Raw genomic sequence first — 17,635 nt, 5'->3', positions numbered from 1 at the left:
CGCCTTGACCTTTTTGCCTGAGGGGCTGCGCGCGGGTGAGGTGGGTGAGCTTAGGGACTTGGAGCGCATGCGAGTGCGGGGTTTGAGGACGGACAGCGCGCGCAGGCGGCGGAGGGTACCCTTCTTCGGCGATGTCTTCACAGGCGAGATGGGAAACGTGGGGATGATGAGTCGCCCGGGCAGCTTCTTCTGTGCCTGCGTATGAGAATCGAGGTGCTCGGAGGCCATAGCAGGAGTGGGGAGGGGAACGAAAGCGTATGTATATCCGAGGGAGAGCAGATCGGGCTGATAGTCCTTGAAGGAAGGCGTGACCGAGCAGTGCGGGGTATCGAGTGCTAAGAAGGAGGCTGACGGGACGCGGACAGAAGTCACGGATGGACGGCGGGAACGCGTGAGGGAGCTTCTGCGGGACAGATTGTACAGCGAAGGGCGGCGCCCCAAGCACGAAGGGCTAGCCGAACAAGGAGGACTCGCGGGAGCGGGGGATCCTGGCTGGACGTGAGCGACCCACGCTGCGATAGCCGAGGTCGTATGGGAACGACGGCGGACAACAGGGGAGGTGGGCGTTGTGGGACACGGGGGAAGAGGTTGGGTAGGGCGTTTCTTCTGAGGAGGAGGGCAGGAAAGAAATTCGTATGCCAGCTTGGGGGTAGATTCGAACTGGGACGCAGTGACAGCTTGAATGGACATTGATATGTTGGGCTTTTAGACAGCGTTTAAGATCGTATATAGAAATGCTCTATGAGGAAAGAAAAGGTTAGTCGTGGACTTGGTGCGCTGCACGAGGACACTCACAATGATTTCTAAGATTTGTCGTTAGTGTTTGCTACAAGAGGAACCAGGATACAAGCGGATGAAACCCAAAAGCAAGAAATCAGAAAACGTGAAAGAATCGTAGTTTATGGATACAGTATCGATGAGCCAGACGGGTATTGATGAGCGAGAAAGGGGTCGTATAGAGATGAGTGAAAAGATGCGATGCAAGACTAGCTAGCAGGCTGAGGGACGCAGCAGAAGGAGGAGAGGGGTTAAGTATACTTTGACGGACAAAAGGAGGAGGAGAGCCCACGGAGGAAACGAGGGACAATAGCGTCCTATTAAACCCCGGCGCCAGAAGAATAATAGCGTACACTAGCACCCACACGACCAAGACCCGGATCACTCCTTCATTGTCCCCGCGTTGCTGAGGCTACTCTTTCATTTCTATTCTTATTGACCATTACACCGGACCGTACAAATTTGCTGACTTGTCACAGAACTGCCACAGATCGATACGATTGTGGCCCTGTGCGGGGCAAAGCGTTACAAACACCTGTGGCGGAGTGCTAGAGGTCCTCACTGGAGTACAAGGACTGCCTTTCTGAGTTGTTGTTTGCCTTCATCCATGTCATCGAATCCCCAACAAAGTGGGGAGTTGCAGATTTACAAGGATCTACCTGTGCTTCGGTGCTAAAATTGACTGTATCATCTCATTGATGGAAGTCAGCAGGCTGGATCCTTTGCATTGTCTTGTTTCACAGCATCTTTGACGGCGACATTTCGTTCATCATCGGAATACTTAGCGCTCAGATCCTCTGCCTTCTTCTGGTTTTCCTCGGCAGGATACGATCTTGCACCATCAGCATCATGGCTCAGATGTTGACATTAGTCCATTGTGCGTTTATTCATCCCATTCCATCGAAACATCACGATGAACACACATACGGCGCCCTTGTAATTTTTTGCTATGTAGGTGCGTACAGCTGATCATATGATTGTCGTCGAGGAGCGGATATGCACTGTCGAAGTTTATTCGGTAGTTCTCATAGGTTCCGCACAGCTCTCATCTGGACGACACGGTGCGATGCGGACCGTTGGATGCCAACGTAGAACGATGGTGCCTTCAATATTCTCTTCAATCAACGCTATGGCCTTCCTTTGTCGCCATTAGCCGGTGGGTCTCTCTTCGAACAGACCATCTGTTCAATACAAGCGCAGGCATTCAGAAGGCTGTTAGTCATCGTTTGAATCTACCTAGGTCGTCTCACTTTTCACAAGCAACCATCAGAGCCTTGATCTCGGTGGACTATGCCGCCATATCTCCCTTAGAAGCGCCTCAGGCAACATCCCAACACAAATATTAACAGGGGAAGATAATGAGCATGCGGGAGATAGGTTCTCATCATGTTCGCCATGTTCATAAACATCACCATCATCTTCTCAGCGTGTCACGCGCATCCGGACTCGAATATCGACCAACCCCACCCTTTGATTGAAATATCAACAGAGCAAGACGGTGGTGATGATACAGGCAGCGTCATCGAGTCAGTGCCTTAGGTGACATCCCGACTGAAAATTCGACAATCCTTGCCATCCGTTCACAGGCGTTATCAGAAGGGGCAAACTCAGAGGCTTCAAAGCAAAGCTCGAACCTTTCTTCTCTTCGTTCCAGCATCATTTGCCCTCGCACTCATACAAACGATGTCTTCACCTCCAGCTACATTCAAAGGCGACTGGATCACCCCAGAGCATCCTGATTATGCCAAAGCCATCGCTCGGTGGGCAGTTAACGCCGAGCGCCGTGCCAAGGTTGTTGCCTTTGTGAAGGACAACGACGACGTCCACGATGCTTTGCAGTACGCGAAAGAGAACAACCTGCCCCTCGCTATTCGTGGGGGCGGGCACAGCCCATCAGGTGCGTCTTCCATCGAAGGAGGACTCGTCATCGATCTATCGCGCTACCTGGCCGGCGTGAGGGTCGATCCAGACAAGCAGCTCGCATATGTCGGTGGAGGTGTTGACAAGGCCGCGATTGCTCATGGACTGGCATCCGTCGCTGGGACTGTCGACCATGTAAGCTCTTCTATTTCTCGTCCCCTCTCTTCTCACTATAAAGGAGGCAGACTGGAGTAGGCGGGTGAGCCCATGACTAAGTGCCTTGAGCGTGGACCCTGAAGCCCTTTGTCGCATTAGTCTTCTTCTTGGAGGTGGCTACGGCTATCTTACCGGCCAGCACGGATTGGTCATCGATAACCTTGTCCAGGTTTGTTTTTCCTGTCTCTCGGGAGTCTCTCCTTCGTTTCATAAAGTATTGTTTAGGCGACCGTTGTGATTGCGGATGGGTCCGCCCTTACAGCTAATGCGACTGAAAACCCTGACCTGTATTGGGCTATCCGTGGCGGGGGTTCCAACTTCGGTGTCGCTACGGAGTTCGTGCTCCAGCTCCACCCCCAGCGCCGACGCGTCTTCGCCGGCCTATCAATCTTCCCTCCCACCGTGCTTGCCAAAATGAATGAGATTCTGGCCGAGTGGTGGGAGAAGGGTCCGGGCGGGAAGGAAACGATATTGCAGGCTCTGACGAAGGGCCCTGATGGGAAGGTAAACACTCTGTTATGCGTATTCCTACTGGCTCTGATACAACCTGCTCGATAGCCATGCATCGTTCTCGTGTTGTTTTGGAATGGGTCAGAGGAGGAAGGCCGTGCTCGCTTCGAGCAATTGTTTGATCTGGGTGAGCGACTCAAGTTCATTATTTTTCGAAACTAGACATTCACCGCCCGCAATCAGGTTCTGTGATTGACCTATGCAAGGAAGTTCCGTACGAAGAAATGAATTCCCTTCATGAGCCGCTCACAATCTACTCCGCCGTTCAGTGCCTAACGCAATCCACATGCTCAAACAGAACGATTACGTAGCCCCCCGGAGCAACTACTACATGAAGTATGCCTTTGTGAGCGGTCCACAACCTGATGTCGCAGAGGACATCCTCTCGCACCTTGACACGCTCACAGAAAAGAACAAGCTGCGCATGATGTTCATCTACGAGTTCTTCCCGATCAAAAAAGCGCTCTCCGTGCCCACAGAGGCGACCGCGTACGTCAGGAGACCGCGCCTCGCCACGATGGTATTCGTCAGCTGGGACAATGACGGCTTGGACAAGCTCGCGGACGTCAGGCTGGCCGCAACGGAACTGTTGAACTTAGCGCTCAGTGCGGAGCACATGATTCCACCTGTGGAGAACACGGGCTACGGGAACTATCGTGCGTGTTTTCCCCGCCGTTTTTATCGCAGGAGTTTGAGCTCGGTGTGTGGGTTTACAGTCAGCAAAGTGGTCGTCCCTGTCTCCAAGGATTTTGCTCCGACGTCCAGAGCCGAGGCTCTGTTTGCAGATAATTATCCGCCGCTTCAGAAAATCAAGAAACAGTACGATCCCGAAGGGATTTTCTCGCGCTGGTTCGGAATCAAGCCCGATGGTGTCTAGGGTAGAGGCGATTGATAAGAATGAAGGGATGCAGCCCATGTAACTCCCGTTTTGTCCAGTCGATTTCCGACTCAAAATTCCAACTTCTGTATTGCTCTCTGTCGTGAGAAGGCCTGTCCATTCACAAAGGTTTGGATTTTACGATCACTTGTAATTTATCAACAAACTTCCAAAATTGTATAATATGGGAGTGACAGAGGTCCATCGGAGGAGGACTGCCTTTCCGACTCGTATTAGGCTTTCTTTCATTCCTGGCTCTGAATTCTCAACAGAGGCACCCCAGGATCCACTGGTGCTTCGGTACAACAAACTATGAGACGACAGTGGGCTGGACTTCGTGATCCTTTCTTCCACCACTTCCCTGACAGCGACATCTTGTGAAATGTATCTCATGATTGGAACTTAGCCCAAAATTCCTTCCATTTCCTCGAGACGTAAAGCGGATCCAGTCTAGCAACAGCAGTCGCTCGTGCGCCTCGGCCGAGATACTGATACCTGTACACTGTGCGTTTCTTTATCTGAACGGCACGACAAGAGAGCTTGTTACTGGGTATGTATATAGGTGCGTAATTTCCTGATCATATGCCTGTCATTCAACGTTGGATCTGCATGTTCAAAGTACATCTCCAGTTTTCTCTGGTTCAGCAATTTATCTTCGGCAAGTGACCACGCTCAGTTGAGTTCTGACAGGGCTATGCGGAAACGGTGCGGCGTAGTGAGTGCGATGCGGTTCCTCGTATGCATACCATTGCACGATATCCTCTTGAAGGCAATGTCCCTTCAATCGACGATATCAAGACATTTGTTGACATTTTCTCGACTTCTCGACGAAAAAACTGTCGGTCGTCGTTCAAACGTTCAAATCTGGCAAAGACAGCCAAGGCGGATGACGTCACCATCTTCCCCTAAGCACTTGAATATCGACAAACCTCGCCATCAGTTCACAGGCGTTTATAGGAGCAAAGTCCGACATCTTCTCTTCATCTTGTCATCTCACCATCATCTCCACTTGCACTCATACAACCGATGGCATCGCCTCCAGCTACATTCAAAGGCGACTGGATCACCCCAGAGCATCCTGATTATGCCAAAGCCATCGCTCGGTGGGCAGTTAACGCCGAGCGCCATGCCAAGGTTGTTGCCTTTGTGAAGGACAATGACGACGTCCACGATGCTTTGCAGTACGCGAAAGAGAACAACCTGCCCCTCGCTATTCGTGGGGGCGGTCATAGCCCATCAGGTGCGTCTTCCATCGAAGGAGGACTCGTCGTCGATCTATCGCGCTACCTGGCCAGCGTGAGGGTCGACCCAGACAAGCAGCTCGCATATGTTGGCGGAGGTGCTGTCTGGGGCACTGTTGACAAGGCCGCGATTGCTCATGGACTGGCATCCGTCGCTGGGACTGTCGACCATGTGAGTTCTTCTATCTCTCGCCTTTTCACTTCTCACTATGAAGGAGACAGACTGGAGTAGGCGGGTGAGTCCATGACTAAGTGCCTCGGGCATGGACCCTGAAGCCCTTTGTCGCATTAGTCTTCTTCTTGGAGGTGGCTACGGCTATCTTACCGGCCAGCACGGATTGGTCATCGATAACCTTGTCCAGGTTTGTTTTTCCTGTCTCTCGGGAGTCTCTCCTTCGTTTCATAAGGTATTTTCTAGGCGACCGTTGTGATTGCGGATGGGTCCGCCCTTACAGCTAATGCGACTGAAAACCCTGACCTGTATTGGGCTATCCGTGGCGGGGGTTCCAACTTCGGTGTCGCTACGGAGTTCGTGCTCCAGCTCCACCCCCAGCGCCGACGCGTCTTCGCCGGCCTATCAATCTTCCCTCCCACCGTGCTTGCCAAAATGAATGAGATTCTGGCCGAGTGGTGGGAGAAGGGTCCAGATGAGAAGGAAACGATATTGCAGGCTCTGACGAAGGGCCCTGATGGGAAGGTAAACACTCTGTTATGCGTATTCCTACTGGCTCTGATACAACCTGCTCGATAGCCATGCATCGTTCTCGTGTTGTTTTGGAATGGGTCAGAGGAGGAAGGTCGTGCTCACTTCAAGCAATTATTCGATCTGGGTGAGCACTGAACAAGTAAAATGTTTAATCCTTCAAACAGGTGTTCACCGCCCGCGATCAGGTCCTGTGGTTGACCTGTGCAAAGAAATCCCTTATGAAGAGCTAAACACCCTACAGGTGAGAGGAACACAATCTGCTTTGTCGGCAAGTGCCTCACGCATTTCACAACTTGAACAGAATGACGGTGTAGCCCCTGGAAGCAACTACTACATGAAGTCCGTCTTTGTGAGCGGTCCACAACCTGATGTCGCAGAGGACATCCTCTCGCACCTTGACACGCTCACAGAAAAGCACAAGCTGCGCGTGATATTCATCTACGAGTTCTTTCCGGTCAATAAAGTGCTCTCTGTCCCCACAGAGGCGACCGCGTACGTCAGGCGGCCGCGCCTCAGCACGATGGTACTCGTTAGATGGGACAATGACGGCTCGGACAAGCTCGCGGACGTCAGGCTGGCCGCTACAGAACTGACGAATCTGGCGCTCAGCGCGGAGAATAAAGTTCCACCTGCGGAGAACACGGGCTACGGAAACTACAGTACGTGTTTTCCCTGCCGTTTTTATCACAGGAGTTTGAGCTCGGTGTGTGGGTTTACAGTCAGTGAAGAGATCGTTCCTGTTTCTAAGGACGTTGCTCCGACGTCCAGAGCCGAGGCTCTGTTTGGGGAGAATTATCCGCGGCTCCAGAAGATTAAAAACCAGTACGACCCCGAAGGAATTTTCTCGCGTTGGTACGGAATTAAGCCCAATGCCTCCTAAGGTAGGGGCGAGGGATGGAAGGGATCAGGTAGATGTAATACCAACAATCAGATATTCATTGCTCGCTCGCGATGCCCGAACAAAATACCATAACTACAGCTACACATCCCAAGAAAGTCGACAAGCATACAACCCACACCGAAAAACACGTACAGATTCTTGATCTAGTCTACAGGAGCATACCTTCCAAGGCACATCGTGCTTCTCAGATGCTGCTATATATTCGCATCGCCAATACAGATCCTCCCGTCGTCGGAACAAATCCTTTACGCCCATTCTCCTCGTTAATGAATCGCGAACGACCTGCACTGATAATAAATGCTGGCAAGCCATATGCTTCGCTTTAATCGCCGGCTCCTCTGCCTCGACCAGCTCCTCTACCTCTTCCGTAGCCAGGGGCCATGAAGGCCCTTGCACCCATCCACCCGCCTCTTGGCGAAGGGTGTCCGAAACCGCCACGCCTTGCACTCCGCGGTGCCCCTCCACGACCTCCCTTTCCACGTGGAGGACGCTGCTCATTAGACTTTGGGTCCCTCGGAGGTTCCGTCTGCTGAGAGCTTTGTTTCTCTTCCGTCTGGGTTTCGTCTGAACGCGTTTCGCCATTGGCATCGGCGCCATGATTCGACTCCTCTATGATATTCCTCCGAGATCCTGCGGCGGGTGCACCCCGCCCGCGACCTCTCCCCAGCACCGCACTCTTGCCGCCGCGCCCAAAACGGATAGATGATGGGACGAGGGAAAGAGAGCTCATCGAGCCCTCCAGGCCATCTAGATCCGCATCCATTGCGTTTCCCTGTATTTTCTCCTTTCCTTTCTCATTGCCGCGCACCGAGCCATTCGCGATGGAGCTGCTTGCTAAAGTTTTCTCATCCTTTTGAACCTTCCCTGATCTTGACACCGATCCCAGCGAGCCCGCGAGACCGTTCTCTGTCAACTTGTCCTGCGCCATCTCGTCGCCCTCATCTTCGTCATCTTCATCTTCAATGCTGTCATCGCTGTCCGCATCGCCACTCTTATTTCCTTCTCTAGCATTCCAGTCTCCTCTCACTAAGCTCGCACCCTCGCCCCAGCGTTTCAAGAGGCCACCTACGCCTTTATTCGTGATCGCAAAAAAGTATTGTTTGGGGTATCCATGCGCTTGAATTAAATGCAGACGCCGTGTTTTGGGGGTCGAGAATTTTCGCGCGCAGGTAATTTGGAAGCATGCGAACTGGTGAATGAAGGGAAGTAAAATTCTAGTGCAGCTGCATGAACAGTGGAGGCACCCACTATTTTCTCGCCCCGCTCTTTGCGCACTGCTGCAAGTGAATCGTGACATTCGGTGAAATGCTATTTCAATTATGAGAGAGGTGTCAGCATTCCTGATCATTGGATTAAGGAGACGGTGTGCTCGAAAAGTAAGTTGCACGCGCTGCGTCTCTTACCAGGTCTAGCGTCCTAGCATCCGGAAATACAGACATGCACCCAAATACCTCGCATACATGGGCGTGATACTTTGCATAATGTGCCTCTAGCTCCTTGGCGTCCTTCAGAGGTGTTGGGCGGTTGGATGGCGGGTGGCACGTTGGTGGTAGAGTACAAAAGAGTGGTGGGTTCTTCGTTGGAGGGAGCGATGTTCGAGCAGCTTTCGGGGTAGGGGTATCAAGTGAAGAAGAGGAAGAGGGAGGGGTGAGGGGACGTTTGTTCGTCATGGGAGGAGGTAGTTGTGCTAAGCAAGTCTGCGCAGAAGCCATAGTGAGGAGAACGTGCGGTGTATGACTCATCCGGCCCTAGACCTAACCCTGGAATGGGGTTTCTTGTGGCAGTATCCCCACCGCTTTCCATCTTCCTGGGTTTGTCCTCGGCTCGTCAAGATCTTAGCCCAACGCTTTCTGCCAGTATCGGAATCAGACATCTCAAAGACTCTACGCCTCAATCTTTTTCTCGAGAACAGGTTGGCCATAGCTGCATAATCTGATTGAATACCACCCAACCAAATAATGCCTTGCCTCCATGCGACAGATAGCTTGTATTGCCCCGTGAGGTATCTGACGAGGAACGGACGGACTCGAGCATGAGCCTGCTCTTTGACGATTCACACGATTCACCACCCAGAAATCGCAATGTCCCCAGAATCTTCGACGATCTACATACCAATCATCCCTCCACCTACTCCCGCATCTTCCCCACGCCCATCCGACATCATCCTCGGCTCAAATCACAACGGGCTCCCCAATGATCTACGCAACGAAGTGACCCGTCTCAAGTCTCTCATCCCGTCTGTGCGGCGGCGATTCCTTGCCGCTATTCTAGCGCAATGTACCCCTTCCGAACTCCTCTTTGTCTCAACCATCATTGCCCCCCTCCTAAAGCGCGACTTCCTCTTCGAGCTACCTACGGAGCTCGCTCTCTACATTCTGTCTTTTGTAGAGGAGCCACAAACCCTCGCTCGCGTAGCTCAAGTGAGTCGATCTTGGGCTCAGCTTGCGGCCGACGAGTCCCTATGGAGACGACTGTGCGACGTGTATGGTTTCAACCGCGAGGCGAACCGAGATGAGTCAATGAAGGCGGACGTGTATGATTATCATCCTGCGGAACGGATTATTCATGACGTCTCCAAAGGGTATATGATTCGCCTCCCCCAATCCCCCGACACAAAACAGGGAGTCCTCGATCCCAATCAATTGCCCCGGTTGCCTTTGAATCCCACCCATATACCACTTACACTCTCAGTGCACCTCAAGCCTTCCTATCGTGTTTTCTTTAGGAACGCCTACACAACCGGTGCGTTCCGTATTCTGTCCTTTTTGCCTTCGCTTGTCGAATGATCTTCAGTCACGAATTGGCGGCGGGGTGGACATTGCCTGCGCACACACCGAGTCCCTTCTCTTACCCCTGACTCCGGCGTGGTCACCTCAGTCGCACTAGATAAAGACTGGCTCGTAGCAGGTCTCGCAAATCACCGGATTCATGTCTTCTCAGCCCATACGGGTGTCCTAGTACGTACCCTCATCGGACACGAGCTGGGTGTATGGGCGGTCAACCTCGTCAGCTGTGGGGGCACATGGGTAGGGCCAGACTCAGACAACATTTGCGAAGATGCAGCCGACAAAGAGAGAATCCGGAAAGCGACTCGTCGCAGTGCTCGAGGCGATACTGATAAGGAATTACAGATGGTTATTCCCTTAAAAGAGGCCTTGGATAGATCGTTGAATCAGAACCAGAGCTCGGCCAGGACAAGCACAACGGATCCGCACAGCATGGACACTGACAATATTTTGCTTGGGACGATGCGTGCTGCTCTGGGATTAGATCAGCCTTTACGTTATCCTGAGGATGATCGGCACAATCAGCATCCGCATGCCAAACAAAGTGATGTATGTGGTGCGTCGGAAGGATGGGGACAGCCAAATGCATTGGTTGTAAGTGGCGGATGCGACAAAGTACTCAGGGTATGGGATATTAAATCAGGGTAATCCCTTTCTCTTCATCTCGTTGCTCGGATTGCGCCCGAGTGCTCATTTTATCTAGGCAATGTATATACGTGCTGCACGGTCATACATCAACAGTGCGATGCCTGCGAGTGCTGCACAATCGACCCATCGCAGTATCTGGCTCGCGCGACATGTCGTTGCGCGTTTGGGATGTGCGACGGGGGAGAATGCTGCGGGTTTTAGAGGGACATACATCTAGCGTACGGGCATTAGACGTGTGCGGGAATAGGGCTGTGAGCGGGAGCTACGACTGCACGTGCAGGGTGTGTATTCAGAGCATCTATGCCTGTTTGCTGCTGATGCAGTTCCTAATCGGGCCATCAGGTGTGGGATATTGATACGGGGGTTTGCCTGCACGTTCTTCGAGGACACATCCATCAGATCTATTCGGTGGCATTTGACGGCGAACGCGTCGCCTCTGGAGGGCTGGACACCACCGTGCGAGTTTGGGATTCACATACAGGGTACGTTATTACTATGTACAACCGCTTGATCGTGAGTCTCAATGGCTACGTCGTAGACATTGCCTTGCCCTCCTCCAGGGTCACACCGCGCTTGTCTGCCAACTGCAGATCTCACTGACGCTGTTGGCGACGGGCGGTGCAGACGGGCGGGTGATCACCTTCGATCTTCGCACGTACACGGTTTTGCACAGGATTCTTGCCCATGACTCGTCGGTCACTGCGTTGCAGTTCGACGGCGAGTTCCTTGTCACGGGCGGAAACGACGGGCGCGTGCGACTGTATGAACTCGAGAGCGGCGATTATGTCCGGGAGATGACGGAGCAGAGTGAGAGCGTGTGGAAGGTCGTGTATCGCAGAGAAGTGTGTGCGATCATGTGCAAGAGGGCAGGGAAGACAGTGGTGGAAATATGGAGCTTCAAGTCGAAGGAGAAGGAAGAGGCAGCGTCGTATTTGCTGCCCTGACTTGGGATTTCTAGGTACCATATTCTCATAACTTACTGAGCGAACACATACTAGCAGATTGTATCAAATATTCAAACTGGTCTTTCGTTATCACATGTAGTCCAAGAGCATGCCACGATCACCATGGATGATATATAGCTTAGATCTTCTTCAAACTATGTCTCCTCGTTTCATCAAAGAAGACTTCTACGGGGGCCAGCGACTCTGATATCTTCTGGTAGAAGTCAGAGGATCCATATAACGTACGTTCATGCTGAGATCAATCTCTGAGCGTATCTTCATTTGATGTCAAGGCATGTCTGTGAGCACAGTATGATCTACCATGATTCGGTGATATCGCTCAGCTGATCATTTTCTACCTCCATCAATACGCTCGACCGACATGATCTGTGTACCATATTCACCTGAATCAGTCGGACAGTAGACGGATACAATGACTTTCGTGGGATGACTCCAAATCAGGCGAGTACCTTCCCGAGCCACTCCCGAACCCCGAACGCGTGAAGGTGAGCGGTCCTGAGATGAGACTGCCTACATCCTCCTACATCCTCCTACATCAGCCCTTCACGACGGTTCTGTTGCTACCCGATCGAAATGACAAAACGTGATGAAGTATATGAACTGCCATGCGCCACGCGCCACGAGCCGTCGGGACTCGGTACCTGGTATCGATTCATCTCGGGTACGTAGGGCTAATCGAGGCTAAGGGAGTATAAAAAGGACACTCAAATCCACTCCTCTCACCCTCCTCGGTTCCCTTCACTCTTTTTCTTCACCGCGTAGGCCGGTCCTACTCTGTTCATTCGTTTTCATTGTTCCGAGTCCAGTTCCACCTGCATCGTCGTGATATCTAGACCTTCCGAGATCCTGCCGTCCGACCATCCTGATCAAATCAGCAATGTTCTCTCTCCCGTCCACCTTTGCGCTTCTCGCGCTCCCCATCCTCGTGCGTGCAGCTCCACTGCAGGATCGCTCGTCAAATTCGCTGTCAACACAGACCGTCTCGGCCAGCACAATCTCGAGCGCGTTTGTGCGCCCTGCGCAATTCGCGCGCATTGCGTACTGCTCGAGCGAGGCCGTGGAGAAGTGGGACTGCGGCGCGCCGTGTCAGGCGCTGGGCATGAACGGTGTCACGCCGCTTGTGGTCGGCGGTGGTACGTTCAAATTGATCTGATGAAGACGCGATTGTGGGAGTTGTACTGACCCGTTTTGATAGGCCGTACAGATGGGGGTGCAACGCCGCGATGTAAGTGTTGCACAGCAGTACTTATCGGGACTGACTGACAAGTGCTATGCTGACACGTTTTGAACCGTAGTTTTCGTCTCCTACGATTCCAAGACATCCAGCATCGTCGTTGCTCATCAAGGGACTGATGCTTCAAATGTGTACGCGTTTTACTCGCTTCAATAGGCTTATCGTATATATCTAATCATATAATACTGTTTGCCTAAACCAGATTGTCCATTATCAACGATGCGCAGTTCCTCAAGACCGACATCAACCAAACCCTCTTCCCTAAAGCCGGTGGTTCGTATCCGACCTCACGTCAGGATTTTGATCTGATACCTCCCATTTCTCGATGCAGATGATGTACAGGTTCATGATGGGTTTTCTAAAGCTCACGGACGCACTGCCGACACGGTCTTGGCCACTGTCAAGGCCGGTCTTGCGAAGAACAATGCGTCCAAAATAGCTGTCACTGGGCATAGCCTGGGTGCCGCTATCGCCACGATGGATGCTGTGATGCTACGCCAAAATCTGGGCCCTTCTGTCGAAATTAGCACCGTCGTGTTTGGACTTCCTCGCGGTGGCAACCAAGCTTGGGCCGACCTCGTCGATTCTGAGGTACGATGCATTGCATCTACCTTTTTGCGTCATCGCTTCTGAGCTGTGTCCGATACACTCAGCTCGGAGGAAACTTCACATTCATCACGCACAAGGACGATCCAGTCCCTCTTGTCCCTCCACGCTTCATCGGATACCAACACTCGGCCGGTGAGGTGCATATCAAGGAGACGGATGACAAGACGGGAGAGGCAAGCGTCACTGTTGCATGCCCAGGGCAGGAGAACGAGAACTGCATCGACGGGAACTCGCTGCTGAGCACCAGCATTTCTGACCACATCGGTGCGCTCTCTGATAACATGATATCAACACACACTCATCTTTTAACGCGTAGGCCCTTACTTCGCAAATGTGTCAATGAGCGGTAGCAACTGCCCCTTGTGATTCTTACTTGCAGCATTGCAGAATTTGAAGACTTGCATAGGCTTGCAGTCGATTACATTTTTGCAGCTGTCCATTGAGTGGTATGGCTTACGTTTCCTGGAACGAACTCGAATGAATGGCTACCCAGTAGACAGTGTTGACCATTGAGTACTGAGTACTTGAGTACTTGATTTTTTTGTGGGGAGGGCGAAGGGACACTATTTATAGGGCACCCGATCTACATATTGGAAATATCTATGTTTTCATTCAAGCACCTACAGTGCCGGACAAGCAAAGTCGACAATTTTGCTAACTCCCCAGGCGGAATTTTTTGGGACAAACTGAGTTCAGATTCGGACTCAGGGAAGCAAAAGGAGTCAAAAAATGCCCTTTATGGAAGTTCCCACGGTAAAATGGGGGTGGCCAATTTTTTGAGCGAAAAAAACAAAATGTAATTAGGCCTAAAATGGCATCAGAGTCAATCTGAGTCAATCTCAGGTCAGCATTGCATCAACAGACATCATTGTGCACTGCCCAACCCTTCTATGTGACTTCCGTTTGCATACAGCCCACTCTGCCACTTTCCCTATAAGCCCCTTATGATATGCATCCATAAACCACCATGATTGATTAAAAAAATTGGTGAATCACCTTGACAGGACACTTATTGAGGCATTGCTGTGTCACTTTCTTTGCATCCTCAAATTTGACTTTGTAAATTTTACAGTACGAATGCTTGTACTAGCCCCAGTACTGAATAATATGAACATGCCATAAAAGAAAAGACTGAAGAAACTGACCATCTCAATAGGATTAAGCTCACAATGGAACTTCAGAAGAAAGATGCAGATGTGACCTCAAGCTTCTGATTTCTGCTCAAGAAGGAATTCTTGAAAAAAAAATCATCCTGCCTGGTCAGGAGTCAGGCTATATAGCAAGTGTCACTCTTAAAAGGACAAATTGGAGAATACTTGGCCTTTATTGTGTAGACATCAAAGCTACATTCTGTAAGAGTCTGCTGCAATCCCTTTGCCTTGCCATTCTTGGTTGTCATCTTGCTTACCAAAAAATAACTATTGAATTTTGTCTGGCCCTCTCACACTCACTTCCACTCCAGGTATTGCTGCATATGCACTGACTTATTGTTGATAATAGGACCATGTGAGTTGTGATTTATGTGGACCTGCTATTCATGGTCTATCCAGTATTGATTATAATGTAATTTTTTGAGAACTCACCAGGTTTTTCATAGATGAGAGCTAGTCTCTGTCTTATGGATTATCAAGATCAATATCCTCCATGTCTTCTTCAGTGTCTGACTCAAATTCAGGTGAGTTTCTCGTGTGGATTGATTTTTTGCAAAGATGCTGAATATTTGATGCATGTTTCTTTTTCGGAGGGCGCCCTCGAGGACGCTTTGAATGCTGCATAAGTTGGGAGCTTGGTGTGTCGTGGTTCGGAAATGCACCGCCGTTACAGCCTTAGTAATATTTTTTCGGGACTATTTAAGACTACCATTGAACTCAGATTAAAAAATGGAGTCGATTGACACTATTTTTGAGGCCCTACCATTTAATTTGGGGGTTGGCCAATTTTTTGAGGATCAAAATCAATAAAATGTAATTTATGTGAGATTGGCTCATGGGATTTTGCTCGTAAGGAGCTCAAAATGCTCGTCTACTGAATGCGCATCAATTCCGGTGGTTCTGGAGGGTGGGAAAATTAGTCGACTAAAATTGTCGACTTTGCTTGTCCGGCACTGTACATCAAATATCGCTGGCCCTGGTGCCTCTCGGCATTGCCGCAAGCAGAATCCACCAGTAGTCGCATTAAAAAATCGAAGCCATTCAAAAGCTCGTTTTTCCGTCGATTATTTCGATATCGGTGAATCTATGAGCACGCGTAAGTGCTATATAACAAAACATGCACTTCCCTGCCCGCTCCCTACTTTCACGGTGATCGCATCAGGTGTTGTTTCCCATGGTCGTCCACATGGGATGCATGCCCTTGTTCTCGTTAGAGTCGTACTTCTGGCGCTAAAGAACATAAGATTCTGGCAGCGTCGTGGCTTTCTAGACAGTGTCAGGCACTTCGACGTGGCGGGGAAGAGCTGATATGGACTGTTGCGGACATGCTGCGCGTTCACGCGACGTTGGAAGAACGAAGGAAGACGAAGGGCGGATAATTTGTTACGTAAATTATGGCGTGTCGAGAGGTTCAAACTCCTCCAACCGCGAGCCTCGTTGCGATAAATTGTCTTTCTCCACGCTTGCAACTCAGCGCTTGTTTTCCTTTCTTTCCTGTATTACAACACAGGCGCTTCGCCTATTGCCTTTATTGTCGCCCTTCCATTCCTCATTCGGTCAAGTTCAACCAGTCCACTCAGTTCAACCTCTTTCCAAGACACCACCCCTCCGCCGTGGCCGGTTTATAATTCTCAGAACCTCTTTCAGCTTTTCTGCAACGGCTCGACATCCGCGATGGCAACCACAGCTCACGCACCGAGTGGCTACTCATCCATCTTCGCTTCAGGGCTCCTCGCTACCCCCCGACCTCATCGTCACACCGATTCCGGGTCGTCACCCATGGCGGAGGACCTCGAGTCGACTCCAACAGGTCTGAAGTCTCATATCTCGGAATATCCACCAAGCCCGACCCCTTCATACATCACCGAAATGGAATCTGAACATTCGCGTTCGCGAGCCTCAAGTACGGCCAGTGTGTCTTCGTTCACGGCCCCACCCCCTAGGCTGAGGAGACGCAGAAGCAGCCTCACGGTCGGCACGAGCGTCATGGGGAACATCAAGTCGCCTCTGCGGAGCGCTGGTAACGCGCTCCAACGCACGGTGCTCATGAGCCCCACCGGTGGCTCGCGCTCCCGCAGTGGGAGTTTGAGCGTCGACGTCGACAACATGCCACAGCCTATGTCCGCATCCCTCAACGGGCGGATGAGAAGTGGCAGTGTTGGAGACGCGCTGCGGTACGTGCCCTGCATCATTCTTGTTTCGCGCCTCCTTCCGCCCACGCTCATCAGTCACTCTGGATACGCAGATCTCGTCGCGCGATTCGCAAACCTGCTGCTGCGCCCCCGTCTATGCCACTGCCACCTCCGCCCATGCCCTTGTTTGTTCCGGCTTCTGCCCCTCCGACTGACCAATCCTTCCGCCGTCCTCTGCATCGCAGCCATACCGCGGACAATAACTGTCAACATTTCGGCGCTTACCTGACTTCGGATTTTGCGAACAAGTTGATCGTGGCCATGAAAACACCACCGGGGAGTGCCGGGACCAGTCCTGTTGATGGCGGGTTCTGGGTTAATGCAAGCGTCAAGGAGAATTAGGAGAATGGAGGTGGCTGAGGCTACATCTTGGCGCACGCGCTACTGGTAGTGCCGCGTATAAATCGACTGGTGGGCTCTCATCTCATTGTACTTGAATTTGAACAGAGTGTTGATATGGTGTTCGTCCGTAGACGTTTTTTCTCTGTTTTTACTTATCTATCAAGATCGCCCGCGACGCTTATGCTTCACGCTCTAATTCATGAGGGTCAATCTGGCTCCTACGGACTTCGACCCCAGATTTCTTGCTCACGTCCTCGCAATTTTTTCGCTTTATGTTGTCTCATTTATTCCCCCATCGTACAATAAAGTATATCTGCTTGGACCTCGCACGTCTTCCTCCTCACCTGCTCGTCTTACATACCTTACTGTAACGTCTAGAGTAGGCGCTCGGCTCGTCCTCTCCCCTAATCGCGTCGTTCATCTGACTCTTGCTAACGGTACCTGATACCTCTCCTTATTCTTACTCCCACTGCCACATGCTTGTCGGTTTTAATAGCTTACTCGAGCTAGACTTGTAGCCGCAGAGATATATACAGTCCTTTGTTGACCTCGTTCACAGTAATATATTCCCTTTTCAGTGATGCGACGATAGCCTATTTACTCGTACAGACGTCATCGTC

The 17,635-nt window shown here is 51.3% G+C and overlaps 8 protein-coding genes across 8 annotated transcripts; 6 read left to right on the top strand and 2 right to left on the bottom strand.

The window, feature by feature from the left end:
- The first annotated feature begins 1,399 nt into the window (after positions 1 to 1,399).
- On the top strand, positions 1,400 to 2,261 carry HETIRDRAFT_410638 (uncharacterized protein). Its single transcript, XM_009550629.1, has 2 exons — positions 1,400 to 1,654; positions 1,733 to 2,261. Exon 2 carries the CDS (start codon positions 1,751 to 1,753, stop codon positions 1,928 to 1,930), a length of 180 nt encoding a protein of 59 aa, XP_009548924.1. The 5' UTR covers positions 1,400 to 1,654; positions 1,733 to 1,750; the 3' UTR covers positions 1,931 to 2,261.
- HETIRDRAFT_435322 (uncharacterized protein) lies at positions 1,400 to 4,152 on the top strand (the record flags this gene model as incomplete). The annotated part of the gene is made up of 9 exons (XM_009550628.1): positions 1,400 to 1,654; positions 1,733 to 2,303; positions 2,364 to 2,832; positions 2,893 to 2,896; positions 2,937 to 3,022; positions 3,079 to 3,357; positions 3,412 to 3,490; positions 3,633 to 4,023; positions 4,080 to 4,152. Exons 2-9 carry the CDS (start codon positions 2,164 to 2,166, stop codon positions 4,150 to 4,152), a joined length of 1,521 nt encoding a protein of 506 aa, XP_009548923.1. The 5' UTR covers positions 1,400 to 1,654; positions 1,733 to 2,163.
- Positions 4,153 to 5,266: 1,114 nt separating this feature from the next.
- On the top strand, positions 5,267 to 7,067 carry HETIRDRAFT_419847 (uncharacterized protein; the record flags this gene model as incomplete). Its single annotated transcript, XM_009550627.1, has 8 exons — positions 5,267 to 5,653; positions 5,714 to 5,717; positions 5,758 to 5,843; positions 5,900 to 6,178; positions 6,233 to 6,311; positions 6,373 to 6,428; positions 6,489 to 6,846; positions 6,907 to 7,067. The coding sequence occupies 8 exons, from the start codon at positions 5,267 to 5,269 to the stop codon at positions 7,065 to 7,067; spliced, it is 1,410 nt and encodes a 469-aa protein (XP_009548922.1).
- A 204-nt stretch (positions 7,068 to 7,271) lies between these two features.
- HETIRDRAFT_445661 (uncharacterized protein) lies at positions 7,272 to 8,800 on the bottom strand (the record flags this gene model as incomplete). Its single annotated transcript, XM_009550626.1, has 3 exons — positions 7,272 to 8,277; positions 8,337 to 8,396; positions 8,492 to 8,800. 3 exons carry the CDS (start codon positions 8,798 to 8,800, stop codon positions 7,411 to 7,413), a joined length of 1,236 nt encoding a protein of 411 aa, XP_009548921.1. The 3' UTR covers positions 7,272 to 7,410.
- A 117-nt stretch (positions 8,801 to 8,917) lies between these two features.
- On the top strand, positions 8,918 to 11,564 carry HETIRDRAFT_477837 (uncharacterized protein). The gene is made up of 6 exons (XM_009550625.1): positions 8,918 to 9,000; positions 9,069 to 9,830; positions 9,882 to 10,518; positions 10,578 to 10,803; positions 10,865 to 11,004; positions 11,061 to 11,564. Exons 2-6 carry the CDS (start codon positions 9,170 to 9,172, stop codon positions 11,464 to 11,466), a joined length of 2,070 nt encoding a protein of 689 aa, XP_009548920.1. The 5' UTR covers positions 8,918 to 9,000; positions 9,069 to 9,169; the 3' UTR covers positions 11,467 to 11,564.
- A 675-nt stretch (positions 11,565 to 12,239) lies between these two features.
- On the top strand, positions 12,240 to 13,944 carry HETIRDRAFT_35715 (Lipase, class 3). The gene is made up of 7 exons (XM_009550436.1): positions 12,240 to 12,620; positions 12,683 to 12,712; positions 12,783 to 12,852; positions 12,924 to 12,994; positions 13,053 to 13,312; positions 13,375 to 13,594; positions 13,647 to 13,944. Exons 1-7 carry the CDS (start codon positions 12,365 to 12,367, stop codon positions 13,694 to 13,696), a joined length of 957 nt encoding a protein of 318 aa, XP_009548731.1. The 5' UTR covers positions 12,240 to 12,364; the 3' UTR covers positions 13,697 to 13,944.
- Positions 13,945 to 13,984: 40 nt separating this feature from the next.
- On the bottom strand, positions 13,985 to 14,416 carry HETIRDRAFT_323930 (uncharacterized protein; the record flags this gene model as incomplete). Its single annotated transcript, XM_009550624.1, has 2 exons — positions 13,985 to 14,158; positions 14,327 to 14,416. Coding segments are annotated over 2 exons (264 nt in total), but the record flags the coding sequence as incomplete, so codon positions are not given.
- Positions 14,417 to 15,971: 1,555 nt separating this feature from the next.
- Positions 15,972 to 17,595, top strand: HETIRDRAFT_386743 (uncharacterized protein). Its single transcript, XM_009550623.1, has 3 exons — positions 15,972 to 16,655; positions 16,727 to 17,084; positions 17,147 to 17,595. Exons 1-2 carry the CDS (start codon positions 16,156 to 16,158, stop codon positions 17,013 to 17,015), a joined length of 789 nt encoding a protein of 262 aa, XP_009548918.1. The 5' UTR covers positions 15,972 to 16,155; the 3' UTR covers positions 17,016 to 17,084; positions 17,147 to 17,595.
- The last annotated feature ends 40 nt before the right edge of the window (positions 17,596 to 17,635 follow it).

Source organism: Heterobasidion irregulare (genome assembly GCF_000320585.1).
Source record: "Heterobasidion irregulare TC 32-1 unplaced genomic scaffold scaffold_08, whole genome shotgun sequence".
Taxonomy (NCBI): domain Eukaryota; kingdom Fungi; phylum Basidiomycota; class Agaricomycetes; order Russulales; family Bondarzewiaceae; genus Heterobasidion; species Heterobasidion irregulare.
The sequence above is the reverse complement of the archived record's forward strand: the minus strand, read 5'-3'. Positions and strand labels throughout refer to the sequence as shown.

What these genes read in the sequence shown, in the direction of transcription:
- HETIRDRAFT_35715 (XM_009550436.1), top strand. Translation starts at nt 12,365, where the DNA reads ATGTTCTCTCTCCCGTCCACCTTTGCGCTTCTCGCGCTCCCCATCCTC. An exon ending in GCCGCTTGTGGTCGGCGGTG is followed by an intron (nt 12,621 to 12,682) that starts GTACGTTCAAAT and finishes CCGTTTTGATAG; the next exon opens with GCCGTACAGATGGGGGTGCA. An exon ending in CCTCTTCCCTAAAGCCGGTG is followed by an intron (nt 12,995 to 13,052) that starts GTTCGTATCCGA and finishes TTCTCGATGCAG; the next exon opens with ATGATGTACAGGTTCATGAT.
- HETIRDRAFT_386743 (XM_009550623.1), top strand. Translation starts at nt 16,156, where the DNA reads ATGGCAACCACAGCTCACGCACCGAGTGGCTACTCATCCATCTTCGCT. An exon ending in AGTGTTGGAGACGCGCTGCG is followed by an intron (nt 16,656 to 16,726) that starts GTACGTGCCCTG and finishes CTGGATACGCAG; the next exon opens with ATCTCGTCGCGCGATTCGCA.
- HETIRDRAFT_410638 (XM_009550629.1), top strand. Translation starts at nt 1,751, where the DNA reads ATGATTGTCGTCGAGGAGCGGATATGCACTGTCGAAGTTTATTCGGTA.
- HETIRDRAFT_477837 (XM_009550625.1), top strand. Translation starts at nt 9,170, where the DNA reads ATGTCCCCAGAATCTTCGACGATCTACATACCAATCATCCCTCCACCT. An exon ending in TAGGAACGCCTACACAACCG is followed by an intron (nt 9,831 to 9,881) that starts GTGCGTTCCGTA and finishes AATGATCTTCAG; the next exon opens with TCACGAATTGGCGGCGGGGT. An exon ending in GCTACGACTGCACGTGCAGG is followed by an intron (nt 10,804 to 10,864) that starts GTGTGTATTCAG and finishes TCGGGCCATCAG; the next exon opens with GTGTGGGATATTGATACGGG.